The 21820-nt window shown below is 38.7% G+C and overlaps 1 protein-coding gene across 4 annotated transcripts in view; it reads right to left on the bottom strand.

The window, feature by feature from the left end:
- Positions 1-2: 2 nt before the first annotated feature.
- Positions 3-21820, bottom strand: part of HPGDS (hematopoietic prostaglandin D synthase) — a 45413-nt gene continuing 23595 nt past the window's right edge. For 2 of the 4 annotated variants that reach the window (XM_045056092.1, XM_045056093.1), the window contains 4 exons: positions 14000-14092; positions 13060-13169; positions 7217-7315; positions 2247-2617 (listed from right to left, as the gene is read on the bottom strand). In XM_045056092.1, coding sequence (XP_044912027.1) covers positions 2453-2617; positions 7217-7315; positions 13060-13169; positions 14000-14092 — 467 coding nt within the window. In that variant the 3' untranslated portion in view covers positions 2247-2452. The other 2 variants (XM_045056094.1, XM_045056095.1) reach the window with 2 other exon arrangements.

Raw genomic sequence — 21820 nt, 5'->3', positions numbered from 1 at the left:
AGTTATTTGGGAAATGCACTTTGTTTTTATGTATAATTCTTAATAATGTATAAAGCATTTAACATCTTTTCTCCTATTTCACAGAACATTGTTGTGATGGAAGAAGCACCTTAAAACAAGATCATACTTGGCCGAACATTCCTTTTCTTTTTATTCCCTTACACTCTCTCCTCATTTCTGGCTTTTCAACCATGTTCTCCTTCCCCTGTCCTGCATTTCAAGTATAAGGCCATCTATTTCATTGGTCTGTTTCTATATATAACATGATAATGCTAAGATTAGACAAGCCAATATTAATAATATTAACATGTAAATTGAACTGAAATATGATATTCCAGTGCTATAATTATGGTTTAAAATTGGCTGAGGGATAATCCGTATTTCCTTGCAAGATTTCTAAAACTTGTTTAGAAATCACTTGTTTATATGGGTGGTTCTTGCTTTCCATGGTAGCATGGGGCCATAAAAATGACTGCCAAGTTGAGACTGTACAAAATAATCTTAGTCATTGGAGAAGACCGTTGTTCTATGACTTTAAAACTTTTTTCTCAGCACATTAAAAACGTTGGTTATAAATGTGTAGGTAAATGAGAAAAGTAAAATTAATTTTAGTAGTAAAAGAAACATTGATAAAGTTACTTTTGTAAAAAACATTATCAAGAATAGTAATACTACTTTCTTGTATGATTACAAGAGAGCATTCTTTTTATACCTTGGCAAATTATAATTCTGAATTTGTATCACCTTCCAAAATTTTATTGCATTTTCAGTGTCCTGAAAACTATGCCTGCTCTTTTTTTCTTTTTTAATAGGCTTTATTTTCTAGGTGAGCTTTAGGTTCACAGCAAAATTGAACAGTAAGTAGAGATTTCCCATATATCCCTTCTCCTTCCCTCCCCCCCCCCACTTTCATCAACGCCCCCATTCCAGAATGGTACATTTGTTACAATCAGTGAACCTACACTGACACAAGATAATCACCCAAAGTCTATTGCATTAGGGATTGCTCTTCGTTTTGTATATCCTGTGAGTTTAACAAATTCATTATAGTATACAGAATAGTTTTACTGTCTAAAAATTATATTCCATCTTTTCAACCTTCCCTCCTCCTTAGCCCCGCACCATCACAGGCTCCACAGTTTTGCCTATAGTTGGAATCAGAATGTCCTATAGCTGGAATCATACAGTAGCCTTTTCACATTGGCTTCTTTCACTTAGTAATCTGCACTTAGATTTCCTCCGTGTTTTTTCATGGCTTGATAGCTCACTTCTTTTTAGTGCTGAATAATCCCTTGTTTGGTTGTGCCATGGTTCGCTTATCCAACTCACTATCAAAGGGCATTTTGGTTGCATCCAAGTTTTGGCAGTTACCAATAAAGCTGCCACAAACATCCATGAGCAAGTTTTTGCATGCACCTAAGTTCTCAACGCCTTTGGGAAAGTACCAAAAAGTGTAATCGCTGTATCATATGGTAAGAATAAGTTTAGTTTTGTAAGAAACTCAAATTCTAAGTTGTCTTTACCATCTCGCATTCCTGTCAGCAGTGAATAAAAGTTCATTTTGCTTTACATCCTTGCCAGCGTTTGATGTTGTCAGTGTTTTGAATTTTTGCCATTCTAACATGTAGGTAGTGATCTCCTTGTTTTCATTTGCCTTTCCCTGGTGACATGATGTTGAGCATCTTTTCATATACTTATTTACCATGTATATGTCACCCAAGAGGCGCCCATTCAGTTCTATTGTCCGTTTTGTAACCGCTCTTTTCATTTATATGCAATTTGAATTTGGCTCCAGCATTGTCACTTTTCCTTTCTTTACTGTACTTCATCTTTGTTGCTGAGCTCCCTTTATAAATTATCCACTTTTTTAAAACTTTTGAGTGAGTGTATCACTGAGAACCAAGCAGGCAATGCAACTATACCCTTTGCTGTCTGTACATGAATAACAGATGTGCAGTGACCAGTCACTGACAGACTTTCAGAGCAGTGATATGATAGGTGGTTACTCATGAGACGTATCTGTTACCTACATAGTGATTTGTGGACTGAAGAGTTAGCAGTAAACTTAATACCTTATGCAATTACAGCAGAAGTCCAACCCATTTGTTTGGGAAATGTGTTACTTAACCATTGTGACTGAGATCCAATGCTTGTTGAAACTGATGCAAAGTGAGCCCTGCCTGGATTGTAAACTCTTCTTTCTCAGTTGTAAATGATGTGAAGTTATTCTGGGGAAAAGAAAAAAAAAATGGATACTGGAAACTAAATGTCACCCCCCCCCCCCCCACCGGCTGCTCTTTTTTCCTTGTTTGTTTGCTTAAGCAGAATATGGAAAGAGTGAACGTCTTGATGGAGCTGGGGAAGGGAGTGTGTGGGTTACATGGCTGCTGTAGCTTATCTGATGGAAGCGATGCTGTGAAGAACAGTAAAGCTTGGAGGTAGCACACGTCACCTAGAGTTTGGTTTGGGGCCTTCGTTGTATCCAGTCAGCGATGGCAGGAATGGCTTGAACTTTCTTCCTTAATGTTACCAATCTAGGATGGTTATCCAGCAAGTCAGGTTTAAAGACCAAAAGTGTGGTGCTGCAAATTTCCCAGTAGAAATCTGCCCAAGTTACCTAGTTGAAACAAAAATTGCCATTTGAACATAAAAGGCATGACTTCTTAAATCAAAAATAGTTTCTTTTGGGGGCACCTGGGTGGCTCAGTCAATTAAAGTGTCTGACTTCAACTCAGGTCATGATCTCATGGTTCATGAGTTTGAGTCCTGCATCAGGCTCTCTGCTGTCAGCACAGAGCCCACTTCGGATTCTCTGTCTCGCTCTCTCTCTCTGCCCTTTCCCTGCTTCTCTGCTCTTTCTCTATCAAAAATAACAACAACAAAAAGTTTCTTTTTAATTTAAAGTTCTCTTTTACTATGAAAGTGGAATGAGTATATGATAGAAAATAACAGATAACACTATACTCCCAATACCTAGAGGTTGCTAATATTAACACCTCTGGGTATAAGATATTTGTGTGTGCGTGCTCCTTCCGAAATGAGATCTTACAGGGGCACCTACATGGCTCTGTGGGGTTAAGAGTCCGATTCTTGGTTTCAGCTCAGGCCATGATCTCACAGTTGTTGAGTTCTAGCTCCTTGTCAGGCTCTGGGCTGACAGTGCAGAGCCTGCTACGGTTCTCTCTTCCTCTCTCTGCCCCTCCCTGTTCACGCTCTCTTTCTCTATCTCTCAAAAGAAATAAAAACTTTATGAAAAACACAAAAGGAGATTTTACAGTACATATTCTTGTAACTTGATTCACTCTCCACCTCTCTGTGACAAAACATCTCTATCTTATACCCAATCAATACTTTTCATCTCTTTCAAAAATGTCCCTTACAGGACACAGCAGACCCATTTCAGGACATGCGTTTCATCTGGTTATGCCACTTAACTCCCTTTTACTGAAGAGTTCACACTAGTCCTGAATAATGTGCTATCTTCAGGATTTGTGTGATTATTTTGTCCTGTTGTTGACCTTGTTCCTTTATTCTGCAGAGTATGAAGGGATAGAGTGCACGTTATCCCTAGAGAGTTCATAGTTGCAAGTTAAATATTTTTCACTAACACATTATATTGCATCACATCAAAAGACATAATGGGTACCTGAGCATTAGTGGAACCCTTAGAGTGATAGCAGCCTGGTCCTACCCTTGTACAGTTTTTCTTTGTACACTTCCCCCGCCCTGCCCCTTTGTGACTAGAAATTAATCCGGCTGACATTACTTTCGCTCCAGATGAATGTCAAAAAGTGAAGTTTAAATGTGGACTATCCTTAGTTTTCTTTTTGTATGGAATTTAATAATGCTAATTCTAGTGTTTTACGAACATGGATACTAAAACCCTGTCAGCCAGGAGAGTTTTATGGGTTAGAGGATTCAGAGTTCAGGCAACAAATATTTATGGAGTACCTATTGTGTGTGATGCGCGGGTTTAGGTGCTGTGATGGGCTGGAAAGCAAAATGTGCTGCAAGCCCTTTCCCGGATGCAGCTTTTATTTAAGAAGCAGGAAGACTTGGGGCGCCTGGGTGGCGCAGTCGGTTAAGCGTCCGACTTCAGCTCAGGTCACGATCTCGCGGTCTGTGAGTTCGAGCCCCACGTCAGGCTCTGGGCTGATGGCTCAGAGCCTGGAGCCTGTTTCCGATTCTGTGTCTCCCTCTCTCTCTGCCCCTCCCCCGTTCATGCTCTGTCTCTCTCTGTCCCAAAAATAAATAAACCTTGAAAAAAAAAAAAAAGCAGGAAGACAAACAGGTAACTGATAGGGACAGTGAAGAAAAAGTGAAGGACTTTCAGGTGGTCATGGAGGGAAGACCTTTAGCAGGTGACATTTAAGCCAGGCTTACATGATGATAGGATCCAGACAGGAAACATGCCGGAAATGAAGCATTCTAGGCTGAGGGGCCAGCAAGCGTAAAGCCTCTTAAGTGGAAGTGAGATTTGTGTCTGAGGAACAAACAAAACACGAGTGTGTGTGGAACACTGTGAGGAAGGGAGAGAGTGCTAAGAGATGGGGGTCAGGAGGTGGTTTACCGAAGAGTTTTAAGAGAAAACAAGGGGAGTACATTTTAAGTCTTTAGAAAGTGTTCATTCAATAGGGCAGGGAGAGGAACATTATAGGAAAGTCTACTGGGGAGTCCATGGGAGGAAATGAAGAGGCATGTGGTGAGTTGCAAGTTGAGAATAGAGATGTGACAAGCTTGCTTCTGTGTCACCCAGAAGGATTCAACACACTGTGACCAGACTAAGTCACCAGAGTGCTGCAAAAAGCAATCTGTGTCCTGTCTCCTAGAATGTAGTCTCCTTGAAGGACCCCAACGTACCCCAGTACCTGAATCGTATTTAGATTTGAGTTTTTGTCCATAGTACTTTATAGGTGCCACTGTGCTCCTCTGTCAGTAGTGGGGCTGTAATATCTGGTTGTCTCACTTTTTGTGACATTAACAATTATTATTAGTCAATGCCTAGGTCCATTCCAATTATCAGGGGTTGGAAAACGGTAACAGTTTGTTTTAATCCCCCTTTTTATTTACTAACTGGAATACTTTGGTGAAGACAAACTTGGCCCATCGATTTTTGTTATCTTGAGGTGCAATTGGCATAGGAAAGGCAAGGTAAATTCTTTATTCAAACCCCCCAACCTTTTAAAGACCGTTTTCAGAACAATAATTTGACTCCGTATCATCTAAAAGTAACCAATGAAGCTCTATTTGGTTTGGGGGTTTACGTGTACATGTTTGTGTTTGGCTGTGGTGGTAGTTGCCATCATGTCTTCATTTTGATTTGTTTCAATCCACTGCCAGTAATATTCTTAGTGAAGCTTGAATTGTCCCATCTTTGGCCACTGGAAGCCTCTTCAAGTTAACTTTTGAGTCCTTGTGACACAACCCCAGTTGTCTTTGATAATTCATTTGCTTCCGGTGTGATGAGGTATTCCCAGCTCGTCTCTTACGTTTCCCTGCCCGAATTGAGAATGAGCTATTTCTCCAAGAACCCCTCATTCCTTTTAATATTTAATATTAAATCCTTTAATACTTAGACCCAAAATCTGGGTCCTGCAGGTGCCCAGGACAATTGGATTGGTCATTGTGTCCAGAAAAAGGGATACAGCATGCTTTTTTCTTTACCCTGAGATAAAGTTCATCATGACTTCAGATATAGTTCACTTCCAGGAATAGGATGTTTACTTAGCTTCACGGATCTGACATCTCTATCTTCTTTCTCCCACACTGAAGGTCCTGGTTCTCAGTGACATCTACATATTTTTGTATTGCTTAACCCCAAAATATGATATACTAATATTAGAAGAAAATAATATGACTATACCCAGTACCACCAACAATATAATTACAAGAACACTCACTTTACTGTACTTTGCTTTATTGCATGTTGCAGATACTGAGGGGTTTTTTTATTGTTTAAGAGACAGAGAGAGGGGTGTGTGTGTGTGTGTGTGTGTGTATTTGTGTGAGTGAGGGAGGAGCAGAGGGAGAATCCCAAGCAGGTTCCACACTGTCAGTGCAGAGCCCAGCATGGGGCTCAAATTCATAAACTGTGAGATCATGACCGGAGCCAAAATCAAGAGTTGGACGCTTAACCGACTGAGACCCAGGAGCCCCACATAAACTGTGTTTTTTACAAAGGTTTGTGGCAAACCTGTGTTGAGGAAATCTATTTTGTACTATTTTTCCAAGAGCATTTGCTCACTTTGTGTCTCTGTGTCACATTTTGGTAACTCCTGCAACATTGCAAGCTTTTTCATTATTATGGTGTCTGTGATCAGTGATTACAAGGTGCTGAAAGCTCAGATGATGGTTAACGTTTTTTTAGCAACAAAGTATTTTTTTTAATTTTTTAATGTTTATTCATTTTTGAGAGAGACAGAATGTGAGTGGGGGAGGGCCAGAGAGAGACGGAGACACAGAATCTGAGGCAGGCTCCAGGCTCTGAGCTGTCAGCACAGAGCCCGACACAGAGCTCAAACCCACGAACTATGTGATCATGACCCGAGCTGAAGTCTGGTGTTTAACGGACTGAGCCACCCAGGCGCCCCACAACAAAGTATTTTTTAATTAAGATATGTATATTGTTTTGTTTTGTTTTAGACAATACCATTGCATGCTTAGCAGATTACAGTATAGTGTAAACATAACTGTATACAGGGAAACCAAAAAATTCATTTGCTGTGATATTCGCATTGTTGCAGTGGTCCGGGACCGATCCCACAATATCTCCGAGGTATGCCCCTACTAACAATGGTGTACAATTTCTATTTTTTGTCCTGAGAGAATATTTATAATAAGATGTATAGTCAAATTACTGTGTTTTACTGTGATATTTCTTAAAATAGTTCTACCTCACTAATAAAGTACTTAGGTACTTTACACACTTCATGCATCAATTTGACACAGGTTTATTTGTTTCACTTTGCTTTTACTTTGCAGTGTTAGCTTTTTAAAATATTTTTGTTGTTTTTATATAATTATATAAAATATTTTAGTTGATGCTTTCAAAGTTAAGTCCACTAAAAAAAATTATTCAGAGAAGTTTAGCTTTTATCCCTGCGCTCTAACCTACTCTCTCCCAATGGGTAACTTTTTTTTTTCTCAATGACTTTTTGTAAGTTTTTGGTTGGGTGTGTGTGTGCTTGCGTTTTTTTATGATGTAAAAGGTACTCACAGAGTTACCAATGAGCCACTCTTTTTCCCCTAAGTATGTGTCCAAATCTTGCAGAAGATGAGGTCCATCATATGTAAGAAGCTCATTAAACATCTGATCCTAGGAGAGAGAGAGAAAAAGCTCACTTTAAGGATAATAGGAAGAAAAATAAATAATATGATTGGAAGAGGAAGTAGATTTTTCCATATTTATTCTCCCGTATGAGCTGAGAAAGGAAGAGAAGTAGCTTATGTGTTGTTGGTGGGGGTGGTTGCTGTTTTCAAATGTGTGTGTGACACAGAGATTGGGGTCTGATTTTTTATACTTAGTCATCCCTTTGTTACTCATGGATTAAAAAATAACTGTCACCAGTTCTTACAGCTTCTTTGTATATGATGACTAAATATTTCACCCACAAAAACTTTTCATGATTTTTATCTTAATTTTTACTGAGAAAAAACGATTCCATTATGTTCTTACATTTTTAAAATTAATCTTTTTTCTTAGGCTCACTCTTTTTGAAGTGAAATGACACAACTGAGGCTAAAGAAATGAATTTTAGTTTGTAAGGCTAGGTTCCTTTTGTTTGGCAGTCTTTTATTTCCCCATTGCACTTAACAGAAGTAATCTATAATAAATCATTATGCTCTCGGGCTTTTATGCGTTTTTTCTTGTTGGCTTGACATGGTGCCTTAGTATGAGCCTTGTCTGCCTTGAATATCATCTACAAAACCATCATCTAGGTGCACTCTTTTGATATATTATATAAGCTAACATTACAAACCAAATGTTCTTAGAAGAGACCATGGCCTCTTTCTTGGTAAGAAGTGTTTGTTTATATATGGAAATTCTGGCTGGTGTGTATCTTGGATATGAAATGTAAGCCAATCTCAAAAATATTATAAAATATGTGTGTACATGTGTTATTTGCTAATAATGATAAATGATGTATAATAAAATCCAGCCTTTATTAAGACAGGTCAGGTAGTGGATTAACTCCCTCACCAACTTGTCGATTCCTTTGTTATTATTATAACTGCTAGGTAATAGAGATTACTGTAACATAATGCCTTAGGTTTGTAGAGCACAGTTTGCAAAAGCATCATTACATATTTACATACATTGGCCAGATTTTATAAATGAAACATGGGAAGTTTGTCATTATTTTGCCTTTTTATTTTTTGCACTATTCTATGCTACCTTCATTCATAAGGTTCTCTCTCTATGGTTGATATGTTCATAGTTTACAATAAAACAGTGTGAGTTCTGCCTCTTACACATCATGTGCAAACTGAGAAGTAATGGACCCAGATCTATGTGGCACTTCCCAGAGCCCAGCCCAGCTCAGCATCAGTTGGAAAGGTATTTATGGCCAACTTGACTCTCCTAGAATAGCTAGAAATGGGAAGGAGTCAAATGGAACAGGATGTAGCTGCTGGACAGGTTTCCAAACCTTTTGTATTCTCATCTACACAATTTTGTTCCTTCTTCTAATGTGCATTTTCCACAACTTAAGGTCAGGTACACTGATGCTTGTGCATATGCAATGCCAAATAAAAATCTTTTCTCTGCACTAAAAGAATCTTTTATTGCAGGTTCTCTTTATATGTTTGGTGAATCATCTCAGTGATTCATCTCCTCGAATGACATGTAAATTATAACCAGCATAATTATTAGTATTTAAGAATCATTTTGAAGAATACTCGCTAAAATAACACAAAGAAGATGAAATTTCATTACACATCCTTTTTTCCAGATGTGTACTTTTAAAAATGTATTTCCTGATTAACCCTAGATAGCCACTCGGTAGACTCAGAAATTTCCTTCTTCCTCCAGAGCATTGTAAGTCAGGAGGGTTTTGAACCTGAGAACTGATTGCTATAGTATTCTATCAGATGACTTTTAGAGGGATTCTATTTCTCCAAAGCATTTATCTTTAAATCCACACTTCCTCAATCATTTAGTATTGGAAATGGGCCACTGGCATTCCTTCAATCCTGCTCATCTTTCATCTTCCCGTTCCCATTCTTCAGGGGGAAACTGAAAGAGATGTGTTGAATAACCAGGGAAACACAAGTGGTAAATTCGAGGATTCTCAGGGTGACCAATGTCCAGAAACATATTTTGCCTTCTAAATTTAATTTTTTAAAAGTTGGAAGTGGAATTTTTTAGCAACCAATACTGTAACATTTATAATTATGTGTGTTTGATAGATCTTTAGGGCTCATACAGTAAGAGGGCTATTTTCACTGCCCGTCCATCTTCACTGTATCAATATTCTGCTCTTGAAAATGGTACCTGACCACAAGGTGGCAGCAGGGCAACCTACTGCCGGGAGACTAGGCAATGGAATATACTGCAACTGTGGCCTGTTCATTATATACTAGCCAGATCCTGCTTATTAATCAGATGGTATGTAGCCAATTGCAATATTTCTGTAACATGTCCTCCTTTCATATGATTTATTTATAAACTTGGATTATGTCCTGTGAATTTTGTTTTTTTAGCCTGAAGGCATGTAAGAGCATGGTTATTCTAATACAAAGGTAGGTTACTCTAATCATAAACATCCAAAGAATATTTTCCTCTGGGAGTTAGCTTCTATTATGGAGCCTCGGCCACAGAAAAGTACAAAATAGAGAAATAGAGAAGAACAAGCCCATTGATTGATAGATTGCCAATCAGTGGGGTCTTTAGCACATCGAAGGAAAAGTTTTAGATACTTTTCTCTAAATTGGAGATTATGTATCTACTTGTCTCTGCACTTATAAGGATGTGTTAAATATAGATGGCCATGTCTGACAAAAGGAAAAACAATGAGCAATGAATTATATAAGCACTATTAATTATATATCATAGAGTAATTATAATATCTAATATTTCTCAAAACACTTGCTACCTTGTCATAGGTACTCATGCTAACTTTTCATTAATCCTGCCAACACACTTCAAAGTAGATTCTGTGGTATCCCTACTTTACAGACAAAGAATTTGAACTATTGATAGGTAGTTATGCGACAACTAGTAAGAAGGGAATCAGAATTCAAGCCTGGCAGTGTGACTCCAGAGCCTGAAGGTAATTGCTATAAATCAAAGCTGAGCTTTTATTTTAAACTTTGTGCTGGTTAGGCAGCCATTACATTCATGTCAAGGAATCAGGAAATGTGAATACTTTGATGTTCCAAATATCTCTATTGAAATCAGAAGTTCCTAGTTAAGTAAGTTGTATTTAGCATAAATATGTTTAAGCAAATTGATAAGACTGTCATTCCATGCTGTAACTTTTGGATACAGACCATAAGCGATAAGACATACATAGTGACCAGCTGCTGGCATTAAAACCAGCGGTTGAGAACATGGAGTCTGAGTCCGAGTGGCTGGGATTTGAATTCCTTGTGTACTACTTACTAGCTAAATAACCATATACAAGTTACTTATGCTACATGAACCTCAGTTTCTCCATCTGGAAAAATGAACATCATAGTTTCTCCCTAAGGGAGGCCCTGGGTGTTAGTCACTAATTTAAGAGAAAGAATGCACAGGTGATGAGGCAACTCCATAACCACTCTATCTCTTAGTTTCTTCATGTGCAGAGTGAGCATGGTGATAGAAAGCACTTATCTCACGGGTGGATTGGGGGGACTGGCTGAGACCACGTGTGTGAAGGGGCTGGAGCCACACCCACACGTGGTGTTTGAGAAGTTCAGCTCTTGCTGTCTCTCATGCATCACATATGTAGTGCCTGCTAAGTGAGAGGTGCAGTGCCAGGTGTGGGGACATGAGTAGCATGGACATAATTACTACCCTCATGGGTGTTCTACTGGAGGAGACAAACAAGTAAATATATTTTAAAATACGATTGTAATGAGGCCCTACAGGACACCACTAGGGGGCTGTAATGGAGAATAACCAGCAAGGTCTATTTAGAATTCTGGATAAAGATGATGGATGTGACACACATACATATTTTTCATCCAAAAACCACAGTAAATACGTATTTTTGAAAAGACAGAGCCCACAAAGAGGTGGAAAACAGGAGACAAGACAAAACAAAAATTGAAACCGTAAAGAAAATGGTTGAATGGTATCTGCAAAGGTAAAGCTGAAAACTTTAATATCTACCTCATAACACCCTCAAATGGTTCAGGAAGAGGCAAGATATATCGAGAATTGGGGGTAAGGAGGTAAGAGAGAGGATAATGTGAGGACTGGTGGAAAGCTGTGGAAGAAGTCGTTTTAGCATGAGATTTCCTCCTTCATTTTACACTTGACACGTGCCTCTGCCCCATCGTTAGCAGAAGGCTCGAGAGGGTGAAATAGATGGTTTGTGGGTTGGGAGTTGTCATTCATAATGTATTCAAAATAGGAGATTAAATGAATATATGCACACTGAACTCTAAGTTCTGAGATTCTTAGCCCTCTCTTTGCTGATTGTTTCCCAGAACACTGGCAGCCACAACTTTATTTCCAGGCAAAAGACTGGAAGTCCTCTCTTGGGACTCCTTCTAGTCCCTAAAGATAGTGCTATTGGGAAATACTCTGCAAATGGCCTGGTGATGCTCAAAATCAACGAACCCTGTCCACATGCTGAGGGCTTTGGGTAAACTTTTTAATCTTCCTGTTCTTTATCATGGATTATAAAGGATGGTCTGGCTTGTGGGGAAAGACAGAGACCAAAAAAAGAGGAAAATTAGGGTAATAAAGATTTCAGGATGACAACTGTGCACCAGGTGTTTAGGGTGACCAAACCAGACTGAAGCAGTGTGGCACACAAGACAGACATATCCATGCTGTCATCATCACACCTCTTGTCATCAAGCCTTCATTTTAACTTTTGGAATCCTGGAGGATGCACCCTAAATAAAGAAGTAAGTGGGGCGCCTGGGTGGCACAGTCGGTTAAGCGTCCGACTTCAGCCAGGTCACGATCTCGCGGTCCGTGAGTTTGAGCCCCGCGTCAGGCTCTGGGCTGATGGCTCAGAGCCTGGAGCCTGTTTCCGATTCTGTGTCTCCCTCTCTCTCTGCCCCTCCCCCGTTCGTGCTCTGTCTCTCTCTGTCCCAAAAAAAAATAAACGTTGAAAAAAAAAATTAAAAAAAAAAAAAAAAGAAGTAAAAGACAGAGGTGGCATCCAGGAAACAATAGGACTCCACTCAGGAGAAAGACATCCCTGGGATGACAGTGAAGGGAAGTCTGGTGAAGACAGATGTGCAGAAACCTAGACAGTTCAGCAAAAGAGAGAGGATCTCGGCCAGGTATCTCCAAGAAAATAGGGGACATAATAGATTATCTGGTATCATTGACCTTGTGGAAAATCGTATTGGCAGGCTACTGGATGGTGTGGGAAGGTTTAGTAGTAAGTGTAAAAGCAATTAGGCAAATGAAGGAAAGGCAATTAGTAACTTTGAGGAGGTAAAGTGAGAAAGGAAGTAAAGTATACTACAATTCACAGTTCTATATAATATTTGCCTAGGAATACTAATGTAACAACCGAATATCAATTTGAACAAAACATTTTAATATCATTAAAATTGGGAAGAAGGGAAGCAGAGACGATGATTACATAAGAGATAAATTCTTATTACCATAGTAATAAGTCCAGAGAAACGATCTAAAATTAGTGAATCAAAGAAAGCCATATGTACTTGTCTTAAAGAACTAGCTAAACGAGGGTTATGTCTGAGGAGGGGTTAATGTGAAGAGGTAAAGCAGGAAATCGCTGTACTTTGTTTTAAATTTGTTAATACAATTTGATATTTTAAAACTATAGGGATGTCTTACTTTGATAGAAAGGCGATTTTAAAGCAAGCCACCTAATGCCTGGCAAGTGGATATGATTAATAGTAACAACGAACTGATCACATTACTTTTATATCTTGTTTTTTCTCTGCCCAAGGAAAACGTGACATGAAATCATCCAATGTGTCCACAATCGCATCAGCTTGACATCGTTCCAGTTCTGTTTTTCCAGCCAGATCTATAAAATAAGACCATTTTAAGCCCAGAAATACACTGGATTTGATCGACTATATTAAAATGTTAATTTTTTAATAGGCAATATATTCTTATAGTTCAAAAATTCAAAATATAAAACTGTGTCCAATGAAGACTAACTTCCACCCCCACTCCCATCCTCTCATTGTGCTCCCTTACCTACCATTCCGTTCGGAGGGGGGTGCGGGGGTTGGTATTCTTCTATTCTTTTTTTTTTTTTAATTTTTTTTTCAACGTTTATTTATTTTTGGGACAGAGAGAGACAGAGCATGAACGGGGGAGGGGCAGAGAGAGAGGGAGACACAGAATCGGAAACAGGCTCCAGGCTCTGAGCCATCAGCCCAGAGCCTGAGGCGGGGCTCGAACTCACGGACCGCGAGATTGTGACCTGGCTGAAGTCGGACGCTCAACCGACTGCGCCACCCAGGCGCCCCTTCTATTATTTCTTTATGAAAATAAAACTCTATATCCCACTCAATATAAGCATCCCCCATATATCCTACAGATCTTTCCTCACAAGTTTGTTAAGGGCATCTTTGCTCCTTTTTCAGCTACATAGAAGCACCACTGTCTAGCCTCTGCTGATTAGGTTTGTTTCTTTCATGTCTTTTACTAATATTACAATAAATAACTCGTACAACAAATAACCTGCTTTATCATTGATACTTCTCTGGCATTTAGTTTCATTCTTCTTTACACTATAATGTTCAATAATAAAATTGTTTAATGAGTAGCAAATATATGTCCTGTATTTTTTTGTTTGTTTGTTTGTTTTTCGGTTATCAAAACTCTTCAACACAATAAACATATTACCTGTGTTTTTGGTCAGGTATCTTGCTATTGCTAGGCTCTGGTGAAGGTTAAGTCCATCGACTTCCAAAATGGGGATTTTACCGAATGGAAGAGCTTAAAATAAAAGAAGCAACAATAAAAAAAAAAATCAACTTCCGTACCAAAATCAGTAATAATTCTTCCATTTTTACTGATAATTACAGAAATAAATCATGATTTGAAAGTTATAAAATTTTTGAATATTCTGAAAGGGACAGTAAGCACCAGAATCTTCATAAGTTTTATATTTTTATTTAAAAAAAATTCTTAATGTTTACTTTTGAAGGAGAGAGAGACAGAGACAGAGCATCATTGGGGGAGGGGCAACGAGAGAGGGAGACACAGAATCAGAAGCAGGCTCCAGACTCTGAGTTGTTGGCACAGAGCCCCACGCAGGGCTCGAACCCACAAACCGTGAGATCATGACCTGAGCTGAAGTTGGAAGCTCAACTGACCGAGCCACCCAGGCGCCCCTTGATAAGATTTTTTTTTTTTAAGTTGTCAGAAGACCTACTACAGAGTTAGTGGCCGCAGCAGGTCGAAAACCCAGGTTTACAGTGACACTACATATTAACCTGTGTATTACCTCATATATTACATAACACTTATTACTTATCTTTTCAAAAACCTTTCTTTTAAAGCTTCATTAATTTTTGTGGCTTCCATGAGCAATAACGTGAGTTATTCTTTAAAACCATAATCTAAGGAAATGGAGAGTTTGATTTACTTATCGAGTTATGGTAAGAAATTTAGCCAATTTTGATGAGAGACTATGTGAAGTATATAGTAAGGTAGTAAGTAAGCAATTTGTACAAATATTAGGGCAGACTCCTAGCAGATGTGTTATTTTACCTGTAGATCCTACTTTGTTTTATCTCAATCTATTATGTTTTGTCAGAAAGAAATATGTTTTTATAGAAAAATTCTAAGTTGTAGATAATAATAACTACCATATAATTACAGCTATTTGAGTATTTTAATTGCTTACTCATATGTATTTAAAAACAACATCATAATGTATTTATAAACCACTTTTTTTATTTGATAACCTCTTTTTGAAATCTTTCCAAATCAATGACACATCAGCTTTTTTAAAAAAATTGTTTTTGGGGCGCCTGGGTGGCTCAGTCGGTTAAGCATCCGACTTCAGCTCAGGTCATGATCTCGCGATCTCGCGGTCCGTGAGTTCGAGCCCCGCGTCGGGCTCTGGGCTGATGGCTCAGAGCCTGGAGCCTGCTTCCGATTCTGTGTCTCCCTCTCTCTCTGCTCCTCCCCCGTTCATGCTCTGTCTCTCTGTCTCAAAAATAAATAAACGTTAAAAAAAATTTTAAAAAATTGTTTTTAATGGTTATTTTTGATAGAGAGAGCACAGTGCCACCCAGGCGCCCTGAAACATCCCTTTTTAATGGCTGCATTATATTTTGTCACATGTATTGATCACAATATTCCCAACCAGTGCCTTAGTTTGGGAAATATCATTATTTTGGAAAGGGAGAAAAGAATAAAGTGCCACTCATAATCCCATGACCCTAATGCAACTACAATCAACCTAGAATCAGCCTTCAAGTGTCTTCCATATGCACATTAAATAAGTACAAGATGGATTACAGTTCACATCAGGAATAAAAACATCCTTGAGTACTTACCTAAGGAGTGTGCTAAGTACAATTCTAGGTGCCTGAGATACTGCAGTGAGCTAAACAAAGTCCCAAATAAAGCTGACACAAATCACGATGCCTTATTCGGAGCAAAGTATGTGATTAGAAATTAACATGCTTAACATTTAGAGGGCTGCCCCCTTTATGCTAGGCAGTGTGCTAAATATTTCATGTACCCATTAGGTCCTTTGGTACTTACAACAATCTTGTGAAGTAGGTATTATCTCATTTTATAAATGAGGAGATGAGGTGAAGAGAGGTTGTGTCAAGAGTCCAGGTCACCTACTTGGTAGAGGCTCAAACTCAGTTCAGTTGGAAACTTTGCTCAGCTGTTTTGCTAGTTCTAAGAGCTATATTTTGTGAAATACATTAAAAATCAGAGCAAACCCAGAGGACAGTAGTAGCCAAGTTAGAGAAGGGTCTGAAAACCACTTTTTATAAGGATTGGCTGAAAAACTTGGCACTCTTCACTGGGGAGAACAAAACAAACGAAGTGTAACCTAATGGCCACCTTCATATATGGCACAGCAATCAAAAGGATGAAAAATTGTACTTATCCTGACTATCTCTAAAACGCAGAACTGGAACTAAAAAGTAATTTAAAAAGGGCAGATATTAACTCAAAATGAAGAATAATTTTTTAGCATTGGAACTATTGACGATGGAATGTGTTTTCCTGCGAGATGGTAGACTTTCAGCTACTGGCAGCATTTGAGCCAAGTTCGTGATAATTGCCAACAGTGGGAATAAAGAAATTTAAGAAGATAAGTGCCAAGGCCTTCATTTGGTTCCAGAAAAAAATAACTTTGGGGTTGTTGGAGATGTAACTAAACAGGAGCATCTGTCAAAAAGCTTTAAGGAATTTAGTGACGCTGAGTATAAGGCTGTGTGATATGGCTGCCAAAGTAAGCACTGTGATCTTGGTAAAATGTCCTCGGAGAGTATCTCGGACTTATGCTAAGAGTGGTGGTCCCATTGTGCTCTGTGCTCTTCTAATGCCTGGAACACTGTGTTTCCCCACAGGCACCATGCATTAAATGGTGGACATAATCTAACAGTAGCCTGTCCTTCTTCGGTAGTGAGGAAATCCAAACTAGGGGACATAAATGGAACCCTCCAGGAAGAGAAGAGAGTTGTCCCTTGGACCCCCACCTCATATAACCCATGGGAAGCAGCATATAAATCAAGAAGTAGAGTCAGGGCTAGAAAGTTTGGACTGAAATTCACAATGATGATCAGAGAAACAAGCAAGGAAGTTCTAAAAGTTGATATCCAGAGGAACAGTTGTATGAGTTAGCTGGGACTCAGTTCTGAACTCGGCCAGTGAGCTTCATCTGCACTCAGAGTATTATCATTGAACTGACTACACAGCAATGTCTTTTTTTCTCTATGGTCTTAAAGATACTAAATTTCCTCAAATAATTGGATGTGATAGAAGGAATAATCTATTCTCCACAGATTAAAATGATAAGTCCAAGGCCAATGTATGAAAACCATGAGGAGATAGATTCTAATTTTGTGTAAAGAAGAGTCTTTTAAAAGTTTTCCTCCTTCAAAAATAAACGTTAAAAAAATTTTTAAAAAGAACAAAAATAAATAAACATTAAAAAAAATTAAAAAGGTTTTCCTCCTTTTCTGTTTTCTGTTCTCTCTTCCCAGAATTTCACTGAGACATTAGACATCTTCAACTTGAGTCTCAATTTTTCTAATCTTTTTTCTCCATTTTTTATTTCTTTTTCCTCCTGTGCCTTCTGGAGGAGTTCTTACTTTTTTTTTTATCATTTTATCAATTTGACTTGTTTTGTCTATATCAAATTTTTAGTTTCAACACCTTTTTGTCTCTGAACATTCCTTTTTATAGCATATTTGTTCACAATGTATAGAATATCTGTTCTCTTTGAGGATTTTCTATTTTTGAAATTTTTTTCTTGCTATATCATCCTGATGCCCTCAGTTGATTTTTCCCCCACTACTTCTTTGTGTAGGTCTGTTTCATATTAGAGGTCTTCTAACAAATATCTATTAAATTTTGGTTTGCCATTCCTGTTTTAAATAAGTGAAAGGAATAAAAGCTAATTGGAACCTCAGTGGACATGGGGAGGGCTTACAAACAGACTGGGCTGGGCCGTGTCACTGAGATGTCCACCTGTTCAGTTTCTGCTAGACGTTTCTCTTGGACTGACCAGCTTCCCTGGAGACAACACTTCGCATTTCCTGCCCGAGGGATACTCATTTGGTTGCAGCATTCTGACTGTAGAGCAGGGGATAAGGGCTTTGGGTCTCACTATTTAATTTCTAGATTTCCGTTGAATCCTACCTATAGTATTTTGTCCTCAGACATGACTGGTGTCCTAGAATCCTCTGGGTCATCCTTGATTGAGAGTAATCTCCATCCTTCTTCCAGGGTGGGAAAAAGATCTTGTGGTCATGCTGCTGCCTCACATTCTTCCAGTCAATCCTCTGTCAGTTCGGTTTTTAGAGTTCTCGGTTGCTTCCAATTCCTGAGAATTTGGGGGGATCCCTGGAGTGATTCAGCTTGCCTCCTCCTCCTCTAGGCTTATATTTGAGCATCAGTAGCCTACTAAGTCACCTTACCATTCTGTTTTTGTTAATGTTTATTTATTGATTTTGAGACAGAGAGAGAGAGAGAGAGAAAGAGAGAGAGGGAGAGAGAGAACAAGCAGGGGAGGGGCAGAGAGAGAGAGAGAGAGAGAGAGAATCCCAAGCAGCCTCCAAGCCGTCAGTGCAGAGCCTGACATGGGGGTGAACTCACAAACCGTGAGATCATGACATGAGCTGAGATCAAGAGTTGGTCACTTAACTGACTGAGCCACCTAGATGCCCCATCATCTTACCATTCTTGGACCTGTTTTCCAGCTTTGAGAATTTTGTGCTGTTATATTCAAGCTTGATTTCTTTGTCCTTGTAGGGCTTTGACTTTTTTTTTTTTTTTTAAGAAGTACTTCAATGTTATTTCAAGAGAAAAAAAATGTCAACACCTGTGTGCAGTTTACCAGGTTTGACTTGGAAGAACTTCTTAATGGAAATATCCAATGATATTCTAGGTTATCACAGAGGGCAGGTCATAGAGGATTTCAAACACCAGCGAGCATTCCTAAGTCAGATGGGAGATGAGGCCAGCTAAAATATGTAATAAACTGCTTTTCAACATCTGCTCTTGCCTTTTTTCTCAGAGCTATAAAATCCTGGATTTTTAGCTGAGCAAATGATTATCCACAATAACGTCAGCATTTCCCAGCTTCCCCTGTAGTAATGTATGACCACATGAATAAGTTCTTACCAAGGGGCTACAAGCAGAAGTGAAATGTAAAACTTTCTGGTCATGCTGTTGAAAGAAAGAGATGTGCCCCTTTCCCTCTTAGACTTCCTGTGAGCTGAAATGTGGAAGGAGGGGGAGCTATCTTACACTATATAAATTAGACAATCAACAAGGGGTGGCAGATCAACAGAAAATAAGGAGCCTAATCTTTGACAACTTCATGGAGCAGCACCTCTATATCAGCTTGGGCTTTTATGCAAAAGAAATGAATTTCTATTCTCTTTAGGTCATTTTTGTGTTGGGTGTCTGTTAAAGCATCTGAAACTATGAATATATATATATATATATATATATATATATATATACACACACACACACATCCTAACCACCATGAACTTTAAAATTCCTTTCAACTCTAAGAATCTGTGAAAATGTTAAGAAAATGTAGCAATTCCATTTTTAATAACATAATGGAAAGTCAAGGTAGAAGACAGTATGAGGCACTCAAAGAACTTATATCTAAAAACTAAAAGGCAGCGTTTGTTATATGTAATGTCTGTGCAACTTGCTATCCATCTTGACTTCATTAATGAATAAAATTTAATTTCACCTATTTCACGTCCACAGAGTTAAAAATCCCATGTACAAATTCTGATGGCAGGGGGAGAGTTTGGATATTAATGAGAAAGTTTCATGATAAAAGGAAATGAAATATTCAAGCCCTCCAGGGAAGAGCTCTCTGATAAGAAAAAGAGTGATTACAGGGGCAATGACTTTTAAAGAACTCATGCTTTTAAAAGGCATGTGGTGATATGTATTGTTAATATGCCAGTTATCCTGGTGTTAGTGGTTTTATTTATTTATATATTTATTTTAATATAATTTATTGTCAAGTTAGCTAGCATACAGAGCATACAGTGTGTTCTTGGTTTCTGAGGTAGATTCCCATGATTCATCACTTACATACAACACCCAGTGCTCATCCCAACAAGTGCCCTCCTCAGTGCCCATCACCCATTTTCCTTTCTCCCCCACCCCCATCAACCCTCAGTTTGTTCTGTGTATTTAAGAGTCTCTTGGGGCACCTGGGTGGCTTGGTCGGTTAAGCGTCCGACTTCTGCCCAGGTCATGATCTCGCGGTCTGTGAGTTCGAGCCCCTCGTCAGGCTCTGTGCTGACAGCTCAGAGCCTGGACTCCGTTTCAGATTCTGTGTCTCCCTCTCTCTCTGCCCCTCCCCTGTTCACGCTCTGTCTCTCTCTGTCTCAAAAATAAATAAACGTTAAAAAAAAAAAAGAGTCTCTCATGGTTTGCCTTCCTCTCTGTAACTACTTTTTTTCCTTCCCCTCCCCTATGGTCTTCTGTTAAGTTTCTCAAATTCCACACATGAGTGAAATCATATGATATCTGTCTTTCTCTGACTGATTTATTTCACTTAGCATAATACCCTCCAATTCCATCCACGTTGTTGCAAATGGCAAGATTTCATTCTTTTTCATTGCTGACTAGTATCCCATTGTATACATAAACCACATCTTCTTTATCCATTCATCAGTTGACTGACATTTGGGCTCTTTCCATACTTTGGCTATTGTCGATAATGCTGCAATAAACATTGGGGTACTTGTGCCCCTATGAATCAACACTCCTATATCCTTTGGATAAATTCCTAGTAGTGCTATTGCTGGGTCGTAGGGTAGTTCTACTTTTAATTTTTTGAGGAACCTCCACATTGTTTTCCAGAGTGGCTGCAGTTATTGGCATCTAGTGCAAATAACTTGGGCCACTGTATGAAATTGACCTGTGTTTGAAAAACAATTCTACCCTGCTAGGACTGTGAACGTAGATTACATAAATTCTGTGTGCTATAGCTATCCCAGCTATAAAATAGAAACAATAATACATCCCATGAAGGCAGGCTGGAGAAATTAAATGAAATGAGTCTGGGGAGTATCTACCAGGTGCCCGATAGTCTTCCAATACTCAATAGTTGTTTTCTTCAACTTCATCTTTATGCAAGTTTGTAATAACTTCATCACAAAAATGTGAATTTTAACCATACAACTAATATTTAGTTAGTATTTCTAGGTGGATTTCATGAACAAAAGAATTAGCTCATCTATTTTTTTCTTCATTCAGAAAAAAAAAAAAAAAAGCACCTAGGGGATGACTCACAATCTACTGAGAGCCACACGCTTTTTAATGTAATAATATTTCTAATTCTTCCCCTTTGTCCTGAGTGCTAAGTAGCATGTTTTCATTTGGTTACCTGCCCAATTCGTCAATTTGCTCTTTCTTCTGATCAAACATCCTAGTTTTTCTCACATATCCATCCTTCTTTTGAATAGTCACATGCTGCATGAAAATAGATTCCACCCCCAACTTCAGAGGTAGACTAGATGGTTCAAGGTACTTCTTATCTGCTTTGTCGGTTCACACGCAGACACATAACCCAATTTGAGCCAGTGAGACATGACGAGTTTGCCGACGCCTTCTGGGAAAGATTTTCTTCACTCAACATTTATGGAAGCAGTGCTCTTTCTCTCTCTCACATATCTCTCGACATTCCTGTTCAAGGCTGTGGGGCTGGAACCGCAGCAACCTTATTGTTACTTGTTCCATGATGCCGCCAACACACAGAAGAAAGTCATCTCTTGAAACCTGTCCTATTTCTGATTTTTGGTTATCTGAGACAACTAATTTCCTTGTTATCTAAGCGATTTTGAGGTCGGTTTTCTGTTAGAGCAGCATATCTGATCCCTTGTCAAAACATTATAGGTATCTGCAGTGAGCCCATCCAATTCCAATTGTCAAGAATAATGACTTTGGTATTCCCCATTTCAGCTCTTCTGACACAGCTTTGTATTG

Source organism: Felis catus, chromosome B1, assembly GCF_018350175.1.
Source record: "Felis catus isolate Fca126 chromosome B1, F.catus_Fca126_mat1.0, whole genome shotgun sequence".
Classification (NCBI taxonomy): Eukaryota; Metazoa; Chordata; class Mammalia; order Carnivora; family Felidae; genus Felis; species Felis catus.
This window is presented reverse-complemented; position numbering and strand designations above follow the sequence as displayed.